Source organism: Acomys minous (genome assembly GCF_964271855.1).
Source record: "Acomys minous genome assembly, chromosome: 1".
Lineage (NCBI taxonomy): Eukaryota > Metazoa > Chordata > Mammalia > Rodentia > Muridae > Acomys > Acomys minous.
The window spans coordinates 37406798-37420297 of record NC_140483.1 but is presented as its reverse complement, the minus strand read 5'-3'; the positions used below and the strand labels follow the sequence as shown (position 1 = coordinate 37420297).

Below are 13500 nucleotides of genomic sequence, written 5' to 3'. Positions count from 1 at the left end.
TCCAAGACAAATAATTTAAAAAGAAGACAGATTATTTCGCTCACAGCTTCTGAGGTTTTAGTCCATGACTAACTAGCTCTGTTGTTTCTGGCCATGGGTCATGGCAGGCAGCATCTGGTGGAACACAGCAGCTCAGTCCATGGCAGAAACTAGCTGAGGACAAGATCTGTCATTCCAGGACACATTCGTGGTGACGTGCTTGCTCCAAATAGATCCCAGCCCACCTCCAAAAGTTGCCAGAACTTTCCACAATAGTGTCATCAGCTAGGATAAAGCCTTTACACATGAGCCTATGAGAGGCACTTCATATTCAAATAGCAGATGATTCAAGAATATAACAAAAAGTCCATCATAAGATTGGGTGGGAAGAAAACAAACAAAAGCTAAAATACAACCCCCCAAAACACAGCCCAAAACCAGAAAGATATGCATAATAAGGTTACAGTATTCATTTCATAGTTTGATATTTAAAGTATTTTTCCTTAAAAAGAGGTTGTTCTGTGAGTCAGTTCACCCATCTTACCTTCGACAGAAGGTGCCTGGTCCTGAGCTGAATACAGCATATCCTTGAACGCCTATCAGAAAGAAGGAAAAATCATACATGAAATCCCAAGTTAACATTATGCTGAAAGCATCTAGACTCAACAATTCTTTTTCTTTATCCAGTAACTACATTTAGTTTCTCCTAAATTAAGAATTTAGTGAACTATTTCAGGTAACTTTAGTGATCCATCCACTATTGTGCAATCTTTAGGATTCATTCATATGTTTTAAAATGAAGACACACCTGAAAGATCAAAAACCCTCTGGAATAAGAAAAATGCCCTGGTGGGACGGCTTGCTGGACAGACACATGCTCCCTAGCCCAGTGACCTGAGCTCTATCCCTTGAACCCAAATACTAGAGAGAACCAATTCCCAAAAGTTGTTGCCTGATCTCCACATGCCTGCATATGCACATGCACACTAAATAAACAAAATGTAGTAATAAAAAGGTCCTAAAGATAAATACCAGATCTACACAGTAAAATGTGTACCAATAGAAAAACTCTGTAGGCTGAGCTAAGTCATGGCAGTCCTGGCTCGGCCTCCTGAGTGCAGGGACTACAGGCTTGAGCCACCAGGCTTGAGCCACCATACCTAATCCCCAGATATCTCTATTTTAGATGCAAATCTTCATCAGTGAAACTCTTTGTTTGTTTGTTTGTTTGTTTGTATTTTGTTTTTTGAGACAGGGTTTCTCTGTGTGGCCTTAGCTGTCCTGGACTCACTTTGTAGACCAGGCTGGTCTTGAACTCACAACGATCCGCCTGCCTCTGCCTCCCGAGTGCCAGGATTAAAGGCATGTGCCACCACTGCCTGGCTCATCAGTGAAACTCTTACAAGCTTAGAACTATAAAAAAAAATAGCCAAGATTATACAGTTTCCCCCCAAAATTACATAGTAGCTTAGCTAACAACCACATCTAGGTAATTTGGGTAGTGACAGTGTAGTTTCTCAGTAAGTAGGTGGGAACTGTAATAAGACGCATTTCTCAGGCCAGAGGGATGGCTCAGCAGGTAAATGCTACTGCTGCAAAACCAGGTGGCCTGAGTTCAAACCCCAGGACCCACGCGGTGGAAGGAGAGAACAACTCCCCAAGCTGTCCCCTGACCTCCACAGATGAACTGTGGCACATGCTCCCCTCCCACAAAAAATAAATAAAATGTTTTAAAAGATCAATAATTTGAGGGGGGGCGGAGAGAGAGAGAGAGAGAGAGAGAGAGATGCATTTCTCTGTATAAATCAAAATATCTAACCCACCAAGTGGCTAAGGCTCCAGGGCTGAAGAGCCAGCCATAAGCTGAGTGACTTTAATTGAACAATTCAAGTTTCAAATACCAGTTAACTACTGCCAGTTCCCAAACTGGTATATGACAGAGTTCTTCAACCTTAATATAATTGACATTTGGGGCTAGATAATTTAAGGGGAGGCGTTCTCAGCATCTCTAGTGGCATCTAGAGACACCAGCATCAGGCCTCACCGCCCAGCTGCAATACTGCTAAATGTCTCCTGGCAAACAAAATCACACTTCCCCAGCACTACCCGCCTACACTTTCAAGCACATAAATACTGAAAAGGAAGAAATAAACCTCCAGGGTGGCCCGCTTTCTTTAAAGAGTAGTCACATCTACCACGTTAGTCTTCCCAAGTGCATTTACTACCTGCTTTGTTTTAATAATCAGCCTGTTGTTCTACACCTATCCAAGCCTATATAGAGTAAAAAGTTCTCTGATAAAACAAGAAAAATTAAAAATTCTTAAATTCATCTTTGTTCACTTTAATTTATATTTTATAAAAGTATAAGAAAATTACCTATACAAAAACTTCGTCACATGTTTAAGTATTCAGGAAGATTCGCTGTGTAGAATTTGCTACAATATTGGAGGCTGGAGAAATGGTTCAGAGGTTAAGGGTACTGGCTGCTTTTTCAAAGGACCCAGGCTCAATTCCCAGCAGTAACATAGCAGCTCACAACTGTCTATGGCTTTAGTTCCAGGGGATCTGACACCTTTACACAGATGAGCATGCAAGCAAAACACCAATGCACATAAAATAAAAAATTAAAAAAGAATTTGAGCCAGGCGGTGGTGGCGCACGCCTTTAATCCCAGCACTCCGCAGGCAGAGGCAGGTGGATCTCAGAGAGTTCAAGGCCAGCATGGTCTACAAAGCAAGTCCAGGACAGTCAAGGCTACACAGAGAAGTCTTGTCTCAAAAAACCAAAATAAATAAATAAATAAATAAATAAATAAATAAATAAATAAATAGATAGATAGAATTTGAGACATTATAGTAACACAGCTGAGGTATAATTTTTAAAAACGCATACTTGGGCCGGGCGTGGTGGTTCATGCCTTTAATCTCAGTGCTCCGGAAGCAGGTGGATCAATGTGAGTTCAAGGCTAGCCTAATCTGCAAAGTGAGTCCAGGACAGCCAAGGCTACACTGAGAAACTCTGTCTCGAAAAGAAGAAGAAAGAAGAAAGAAGAAAGAAGAAGAAGAAGAAGAAGAGGAAGAAGAAGAAGAAGAAGCAGCATAATACTTATACTTAGTCTCTTGGCAAGCACTACTGAAGCTTTAGACTTCACTGTTTTTTACACACTAAGATCATTCAAGGGGTTAGAGGAGAGTCTCAGACAGCGTCAGGATGGAGGCTGGTCAAAGGAAATAGGAAGTGACTAGCAGGTTAAAACTCTCAGCCCCAGTGCCAAACCTCTGGGGAGGGCAGGTAGTAAAAAAGTTCAATCCCCTCCCTACAGTCAGCCATGCCTGTGCAATGATACCTCCCAAATGTGTAGGAAAGAGACGTGCTTGGGAGGAGGGAAAGAGCTAGCAAGCATCTTTTCTGGGTCCTTGAGAACTGGAAATTGCTAGTTATACACACAGAAGGCTGGGAAGACCAGTCCAGCTTGTAGGCTCTTGTCTTTCTGTTGGTCTACGTTGATGCTGTGTTTCTCCTGAACAAGTAGCTGGGGTCCTCCAGAGCTGTCTGCACAGCAGCTATTGTCCCTCTTAGTGTCTCAGGGTCAATCTGAGTCTCATGTTATTTATGTGGCAAACTCAGACACAACATATGTTAAAAGATGGTGTACAAAATATCTTCTTTGATTATAATATAATAAAATTAGAAGGCAGCACAAAAATTAATAAAACTTAAAAATTCAGAACATTCCCTTGAACAAATCAAACAAATCACAAAGTAAATTAGAAAAGGAAAGCACAAATTTATGAGACATAGTGATAACAGTTGCAAAGAGAGATATTTATACCTGTAAAAGCTTCAAAAGCTCAAACCAATAACCTAGGTTTACAACCTAAGGAACCATAAAGAGGAGAACAAACTAAATCCAAGGCTAGGGTAGAAAAGTAAAATTATTAGAGTAAGCAAATGACATAGAATGGGAAAACAAGAGAAAATCTAATGAAAGCAAAGATGCTTCTTTGACAATACCAACAAAACTAACAAAACTTTACACAGATAAAAATCACTAAAGTCAACAAAATCATAAATGGGAGTGGGAGCATTGCTACAGGGTCTATAGCAATAAATGGGGCAATGGGGGAGGCACTGAAAACATTGTAGAATGACCAGTTGGATAAATCAGATAAATTCCTAGAAATTTATAAAACCTACCAATATTAAATCAAGAAGAAACAGAAAACTGAAGTAGACATATAATGAGTAAGAAAACTGATTCAATATGAAACCTCTTCAGATGTTTACCAAAAAAAAAACAAGAAAAAAGAATGGGAAAGAGTATTTCCCATATCAAAGTTAAAAAAACAACATTACAAGGGACAGAGGAAATGACCCAGTAGTTAAGAGTACTGGCTGCTTATCAAGAGAGGACCAAGGTTCAATTTCCAGCACCACAGGGCAGCCTGCAACTACCCACAATGCCCTCTTCTGGCCTCTGTGGACATTAGACATGCATATGGCACACGAACATATATCTTGGCAAAACACCTATACATATAAAAGAAAGAAAAAGGAGGGAGAGAGGGAGGGAAGGAGGGGGGAGGGGAGAGGGAGAAAAGAACAATAACAATAAAAAACCACATCAAGTGAGCATCTCTATGAAATGCTAATGCAGACATTCTCAGCAATGCACTAGATTTATAACTTCAGTGCATAGTGCTTGGTTAACCAAACATCTCACACACACACACACACACACACACACACACACTACAAAAAATGCCATGCTGATTCAAAGGACTTGAAGATGTATTTCTCCAAATAAAAGCCAACACCACATGAACAGATGCTAACATCACTCATCATAAGAAGGATACAAAACAAAGCCACAGCAAGATAGTGTTATTATCACAACATCAACAGCTGTTCTGGTAAAAACATAGAAGGTTGTGCACTGTTGGTGGCAATTGTTAGCAGGGATGTACACTATTGGCGAGAATGACAAATGGAGAAGCTAGGGGAGCTAGTGCTTGCTCTCCAAGCATGAAACCCTGAGTTCAGTCACCCAGAGCTCACATAAAAGTAGTGCACATTTGCAATCCTGGCACTGGGGACACAGGGACAAAGCAGATTCTGGGATTTGTTGGGCAGCAATCAGTCAGAATCTACCAGTACTAGATTCAGTGAAACACTTACCTCAAAAAATAAGATGGGGAACAATAGAGAAAGACATCTGACATCAATCTCTGCCTTCCAAACAGATGTGTACACACAGAGATATAGATAGATAGATAGATAGATAGATAGATAGATAGATAGATAGATAGATAGATAGATGGACGGACGGACGGACGGACGGACAGACAGACGGACAGATAGATATAAATATAGAAAGAAAGAAATCAAAAGTTATTTAGAAACCAAAACAACTAAAAATAATTATGTCTGAGAATCATTGCTATAGGAGATTCTTTTGTATGTGTTAGAGCTAAAGAAATGACAGACACAAAAACTGTCAATAATATATCAGTCATCGGGGGTGGTGGCGCATGCCTTTAATCCCAGCAGAGGCAGGTGGATCACTGTGAGCTCTACAAAGTGAGTCCAGGACAGCCAAGGATACACAGATAAACCCTGTCTTGAAAAAAACAAAACAAAACAAAAAAGTTATAAAGCACTTTTTCTCACTTCTATGAAGTAACACTGCAACTTGAGCTTCACCTTCACAATGTTATGAAATGGCCTCTCAAAGCATCCTTACAGGTAATCTAGCCTGCCACATGAGGTCCATGGGGCTGTGTGGAGTCTTTGTAGGAGCTTCTCTGACTCTGTCTAATCTGCATACATGCACAACACTGCCAATTCCTGCTGTCAGCTCAGGCCGTAGTCCGCCCCCTTCTATCACAGCTATAGTGCCCTCTGTGCTCCTTGGCAGCTGAATCTGGGAAAACACTTGCCTTGGCAGTTATTTTGGAGCAAGAGCCCCTCAATGGCATCCTCAATTTAGTCTCTCTCCTTTTAAATTAATTTGTATTTGTATGTCTTTTTTAAGTTTTTGGAGAATTTTGTACAATGTGTTTTAATGATATTTACCCTCCCTTCCCCAATTCCTCCCAGATCCACGTCCCTCTTCCCTACTGGCCCAACTTTATGTCCTTTTCAAAAAGCTTTTATCCATCACGTTCAACTTGTGCTACTCATATATTCTTGCATGCATGGTCTTCCACTGGAATGTGGTCAACTTACCAGGGGCTATACTCTTTGTTTCCCCCTCCCAGAAGCTAGCAACTGTTCCACAGCTAGGAGTAAGATTATGTACCCAACTCTCTTCCTCATGCTGGGGTTCGGTCTGGCTTGAGTATTCACAGATTTTTTGCACGTTGTCACATGCACATGTCACAACCACTGTGAGCTCATATATACAGCTACCTCACTGTGTCTGGAAGGCATTGTTTCTTTGCAGTCATCCACCCACTCCGGCTTCCACATTCTTTCCACCTACTCTTCCACAGTGATCCATGAGTCTTAAACCCTCGCTTAGGGAATGAGCATTCCATGGCCTCTTATTCTATGTTAATCACTCTGTACTGCAAAATAAAAGCTTTTCTAATAAGGCTTGAGAGATGCACTTAACCATAGGTTTAACAGTAAGTCACTAGTAGTCAGCTGAATACTATGTCCATTTAGCAGAATAATAGAACGTTCTCCCTTAAGGCCTATGACTTGTCTAGCCATAGGTTCTCAGCCCGATAATGGTACCAAGTACGAGTTTTACCTAGTGGGGTGGGCTTGAGATGCAAACAGGAAGTGGTGGTTCCTCCCACGATGTTCATGCCACTGCTGCACCAGTGGGTACGGCTCGCCAGGCCAGTTGTTACAGAGCAGTGGTGGCACAAGCCTTTAACCCTATCCTTCAGGAGGCAGGGGCAGGCCGACCTCAGAGTTTAAGGGCAGCCTGCTCTGCAGAGAGAATTCCAGGACACCCAGGGCTGCAAAGGGAAACACTGCCTCAAAAAAAGAAAAAAAGAAGGAGGAGGAAGAGGAAGGAGAGAGAGAAAGAGAGAGAGGAAGAGAGAGAGAGAGGGAGGGAGGAGGGAGAGGGAGAGGGAGAGGGAGGAGGGAATGAATGTGGCATCTTCAGCTATAGCCTATAATGTCTTGGGCATCCATGGGACCTCACCTACCAACAATGCCAAAACAAATAAGCACAGCACTGGATTTTTGTTAGCCTGTGGTACCTACTAGGGACACTGTTTTTCTGTGTTAACACACATACATACATATACATATGTGGAAACTTGCATGTTAGGTTTCCAGGAGACTTTTTTTAACAACCTTTGTTATTTTACCCTGCATTCCCGCTTCCACTGACATTAACTCTTCTTGTTCCACTATTCCTCATTAACCCTTAATACCACTGCATTCTATCTCCCCTTATACAGTGGTCTGAATGAGAAGGGCCCCCGAAGGTTAACAGATGTGAATGCTTGCCTCCCAGTACATGGAACTGTTGAGGGAAGGACTCGTGTGGTCTTGGTGGCAGCAGGAGTGTCAATGGGGATGGGCTTTGCCATGCCAGGCCCAACGTCATTCTCTTTCACTCATTCTCATTCCTATTCCCCGCCCCTCCTGCCCTCCCTTCCTCACCCCCCACTTCTCTTCCCCCACCTCTCTTATAGATGAGATGTGAACTCTCAACTACTGCTCCAGTACCATGCCTGCCTGCTTGCCTGCTGCCATGTTCCCCACTATGATGGTCGTAGACTCACCCTCTGAAACTGTAAGCAAGGCCCAACTAAGTGCTTCTTTCATAAGTTGCCTTGGTCATGGTGTCTCTTCACAGCTACAGAAACAAAACTGAGACAGTTCCCTTGAAAGCTCCCTCTATGGCTCCTTACTAGTTTCCTGACATCTATGGATATTTCAAATACATACATGCAAATAGATTCTTTGTCAGGATATAACGTGTGACCCCTAAATAGCTCCCCAATAGAATTTAGTTCCCCCTCTGAAACCTGCCAGGCCTCCATTGTCCACATCTCTCCTAGAATTCTGATTTTCTGAACTCCTACCAACATGGCCCCGTAAGCTCCACTTACAGCATTGGGTTTGTTTCTAGTCCATAGCTCCAAACACTTGTACATCTCTCCCACAGATAACTCCTAGCAGCCGACAACTCACACTGTCAGCTCATGGCAGCAATTACACTCTGTGAACTAATTTTCTGTATTACTTTTTTTTTTAATTGCTGTAACAAAAGCAACTTAAGGGGAAAGAAGCTAAGGTGACATAGTTCGTTACAGAGGGAAGAGACAGCAGCAGGAACTTGAGGTGACTGGTCTCATGGCATCCACAGCCAGAAAGCAGTCAAGAACAGAGCTGTTGCTCCGTGGCTTTCTCTTTTATCACCTTCAGCCAGCCTAGAACTGCAGCCCTTGGAATGGTACACCAACTGTCACGGTGGGTCTGCCCTACTCAGTTAAACCTTTCTGGAAATATCCTAACCAACACTCCTACAGATATGTCTTTTGGGTGAAAATAAATTCAGTCGGGACTGAAGAGGTGGCTCAGAGGTTAAGAGGACTGGCTGGTCTTCCAGAGGTCCTGGGTTCAATTCCCCGCAACCACATGATGGCTCACAACCATCTGTAATGAGATCTGATGCCCTCTTCTGGCCTGCAGGTGTACATGAAGACACAGCATTCATATATATATAATAAATTTTAAAAAAAGAAAAGAAATTCAGTTAAGCTGTCAATGAAGATTACCATCAATATTATAAAAGTAAAAATAGTTACATTTACTGAATGCCTGCCGTCAGATATTATGAATATTGTAATTTACTATTTTAAGAGAAACTTGAAAGTCTCTCTTAAGTATGTGACTCCCATTTAACCAATTAAAGATCTGAGACTCAGAAAGGTTATTAAATTATTTTGCCCAACTATTGCTAAGTGTTATTCACTTTACAATCAACATTTCTTTGAGAAAGATAATAAATAGCTCATGATGAAGAATAAGATCTTACTTCCTAAAACAAACTTCTATTTTGGCCTCAATTTTTTTCTAGTTGTTCCCATATAGTTCTAAATTTTTTTTCTGTCTTTAGTTGGTTTTTTTTGTTTTATTTGTAATGGGTGTGGTGACCCTTGCTTCCTGGAAATAGCCCTTTATGTACTACAGGACGACAGCCCTCCATCACTGCAGACGGCAGGCTTGTGAAGCAACCCAGTACTGCAAGGATGCCAGGGCAGGCCTTCCAAAGGCAGATCATAAGCTACAGTGTTTTCTTCCTGTTCTGTCTAGTATCACCCACTCTGGAGAAAGCCAGCCAAGAAAACCTCAAGTAGCCCTATCAAGAACTCAATGTGGTAGAGCTGAGGCCTCGTAAAAAATATAGCAAAAGCCTCCAAACTCTTTCCTATACACTGTATTCTCGGCTCAGATAGGAGCTGGCAATTTCACAGAACCACCTGGATAAGCTGCTCCCAAACTCTTGCCACACAGAAACTGTGAGACGAGACAGGTTGATTAATTTAAGCCACCATGTTTTGTAGCAACTTGCCATAATGCAATAGATAATACAATAAGCTAGATTTGAAAAAATGTTATATAACCAAAAGTACCTGTTTGGGGGGGTTTTAAGGGGGTTTTTTGTTTGCTTGTTTTGGGGGATTGTTTTGTTTTTTTCAGACAGGGTTTCTCTGTGCAGCCTTGGCTGTCTTGGAGTCACTTTGTAGACCAGGCTGTCCTCAAATTCATAGAGATCCGCCTGCCTCTGCCACCCAAGTACTGGGATTAAAGGCATGTGCCACCACGCCCAGCCCCAAATGTACCCGTTAATACATCTTTGGTTTGTTCTGATCAAAGTAGCTAAAAGCTTTAATCCTATAAAATTAAAGACTATTAAAAAAAAAAAAAGTAAGTCTGGAAAGTAGGCTCAGTGGCTCAGAGCACTTGCTGCTCCTGTACAGACCCTGGGCTCACTTTCCAGCACCCATATCACATAACTCACAACTGCCTGCAGCACCAGCTCAGGAGATGCCCCGTCGTCTTATGGCCTCTATGGGTACCTGCACACATATGGTACAAAGACATATATGCAGGTGCTCACATATACACCTAAAATAAATAAGATCTAAAATTTTAAATTAAAACAAAAAAACTGTTGGGTCTGGGCAGATGTAATGGGTCAGCAATTAAGAGCACTGGCTGCTCTTCCAGAGGACCTGGTTTTGATTCCCAGCACCCACATGGTGTATTATAACCTACTGTATATCCAATCCTAGTGGATTTGGTAAATTTGATGCCTTCTTCTGGCTGCAGGTATCAGGCACACAAATAATGCATAGATATATGCAGGTAAAACACTCATATATTATGTAAAAAACCGTTTAACTAAAACAAACAAACAAACAAACAAACAAACAAACAAAAAACCAGAAAGGAAAACTATGGCAACTTCAGGATATTTATTTAGTAATAATGAAAAAAATACATCCCTATATCTAAGCTACCAGTACCATAATTCAAGTGCCCTTGAAAAGTCACTCACTCCCGAGCTAGAACAGATCTGCAGAAGACGAAAACAACACTGTCTTTGACTAAGGATCTTATTCTGATGAAAAACATAAAGCTGGTAAAATACATTCTTCTACCATTGAAATCTATATGGCTCTTTCATATATTCCGATGGTACTGAGCAATGTCACTTCAACCTTTATGAGCCACAATATCTAACATAGTACAAGTTCAAATTATATTATAAACTATACTGAATATCCCTGATCATTACTTTTATTAAAATATTCTACAGTTTCCAATTTCATGAGATATATTACAAAGTATTTCTCAGTAATCCCAAATTTCATTTTTATACAGAATTCAAATCTCTTTCATTCATTAGACACAAAAATTTTTCAAGGTTCTGCCTTCTAGACTTCCTAAATAGATACTAAGACTATTCAATTTAGTAAAAGATGTTGGATTTTGGTCAAATATAATAGTTATCACAACATAACACTGCTAACTGCTCTTCTTAGTAAAAGTTTGTAATTTTATAGGTGTGAAAATCAAAAAAGTAAAAATAAATTTTAAAAGGAACTAAATTTTACAATGCTATTACCTAAATGCCTATAAATTATCTTTTTAATCCAGGGTCTCAGACTACTTCATGCCTCAAGTTTAAATGTTAAAATCCCTTAAGAGATTAGGTATTACCTGTAAGGTACTGCTTCCTACAAACTTAGTACTGCATTTCAAGATATATTACAATAAAATACTACTTCATCAAACCTGAGACACTGTTAGTAAAGGAAAACATTACCAACTAAACCATGGCATATGTAAGATATGTCCCAAGGTTGAAGACATTCGAATGTGGCAATGCCACTGTTGTTGTTGGTTTAGGAAATGCATTGGTACAGGGATTTCCATTTTTAAGAGTTCATTAAAGCTCACAGTTCTGGAGATGCAAAAGCCAGTGCCAGCATCTGCTTAGCTGGGGTGAAGACATTTTGGCTGCATCAAAGCATGGCAGATGGTACTGTGTTGGAGCACATAACAGGGAAAGAGCACATGATGACACAGGAAGCCAGAGAAGAAGGCAGGCTTGGTCTTTTTATAACAATGTTCTCACAAGAGCTAACCTGAATCACATGAGAACTACATTAATCTCTCCCAAGGATGGCATCCTCAATGACCTAAACACCTCTTAAAGGTTCTAAAACTCCATCCTACCACCTGAAACCGAGCTTCCACCACATGAAGCTTTGCTACATCCCCAGCACAGTAAATGGAGTCTAAATGCCCAGCAGTCAACAACTCGTTTCTAAGAACCATTTTGACATTGAAAAGGGGTACTGTTATATAAAAAGACTGAGTATCAACATGCTTAAACGTATACTATAACCTTCTATATATAGGTCAGATCTATTACAGTATATAAACATATACTGTAACCTACTATAGGTCAGGTCTGTTACAGTATATAAACACACTGTAACCTTCTATAGGTCAGGTCTATTACAGTATATAAACATATTGTAACCTTCTATAGGTCAGGTCTATTACAGTATATAAACATACTGTAACCTTCTATAGGTCAGGTCTATTACATCATATAAACATACTCTAACCTACTATAGGTCAGGTCTATTACAGTATATAAACATACACTGTAAACTTCTATAGGTCAGGTCTATTACAGTATATAAACATATACTGTAACCTTCTATAGGTCAGGTCTATTACAGTATATAAACATACACTGTAACCTTCTATAGGTCAGGTCTATTACAGTATATAAACATACTGTAACCTTCTATAGGTCTGGTCTATTATAGTATATAAACATACACTGTAACCTTCTATAGGTCAGGTCTTTCAGCACTTTCAAGTATCGTTACATCTATTTCTTACAACAATCCAGCAAGGCAAATATACATACTATGTACCTAGACACTGGCTGCATGCTTCATATTTATCAATCATTTCATTCCATATAACCCTCCTAAAAGACAACCTTGCTAACTACAATTAATGGATGAGAAAACTGTGACGCATATAGGCACAATGACCTGCCCTAGATGAGCTCCCATAACTTTAATTTCAGTGGTGTGTCAAACTGTTCTGCTACTGAGTATTTCCTGGAAAGGACAGAAGGTACCAAGGGCCCTTTAAAAATTGTTTTTGTTTAATTTCTGAGACAGTCCTACTATGTAGTCTTGGCTGTCTTAGAACTTAGTATGTAGACCAGGTTGGCCTGGAACTTACAGAGATCTGACTGTTCTGCCTCTGGAGTGAAAAATTTGGTTCTTACTAGGGCGATATTTGATTTTGGTTGGGCAATGGTGAAGCACGCCTTTAATCTCAGTGCTCAGGAGGCAGAGGCAGATGGATCTCTGGCTATGAGGCCAGCATGGTCTACCAGGTGAATTCCAGGGCAGCCAGAGATAGAGAAAAATCCTGTCTTGGAAAAAAAAAATATGAAATGTGCCCTGTGCTGCTCACTGCCTTCAACCTCTCTTCCTCTTCTAAATCGCTCTTCCTCATAACATCAGAGCTCACTGACATTTAGTCATTTTGAAGGGAATTTAAAGTTTCCACGTAAAATCAGATTAACAACAACTTCTTCTTCTCTGTCTTCTTCCTCTTCTCCTCCTCCTCCCTCCCTCCTTCCTACTCCCTCTTTCCCCTCCCCTTCCCCCCCTCCTTTCCCCCCATCTCCTCCTTTCCATTTCTGATTTTGGAGCTGGAGATTGGACCCAGGCCCCTGTCCACGTTAGACAAACACTCTCAGGTCTCCACTGTCAACAAATCCCATGATAATGTTTTGTCCACTTTTCCCTTCAACATAATGTACTAAATTTTGTCAAACATGTCAACTGTGTGTATAAGTTTTGATACTAATTTAGAGCAAATTACTAGTTTACATTTAACTAACCTTAGATGAAAATGCTTGTAACATAAACCCTGAAAGATAGCACCACTCTCTACTTGAGGAGGGTGGGGCACTGGGGCCTGGAGGTCTACGCTTAG

General features: G+C 40.7%; 1 protein-coding gene across 1 annotated transcript in view; it reads right to left on the bottom strand.

Annotated features, from left to right (window-relative positions):
* XPR1 (xenotropic and polytropic retrovirus receptor 1) overlaps positions 1–13500 on the bottom strand; it is a 144694-nt gene that overhangs the window by 115212 nt on the left and 15982 nt on the right. The window contains exon 2 of the mRNA XM_084785911.1: positions 524–575. Coding sequence (XP_084642037.1) covers positions 524–575 — 52 coding nt within the window. The remainder of the gene's footprint in view (positions 1–523; positions 576–13500) is intronic.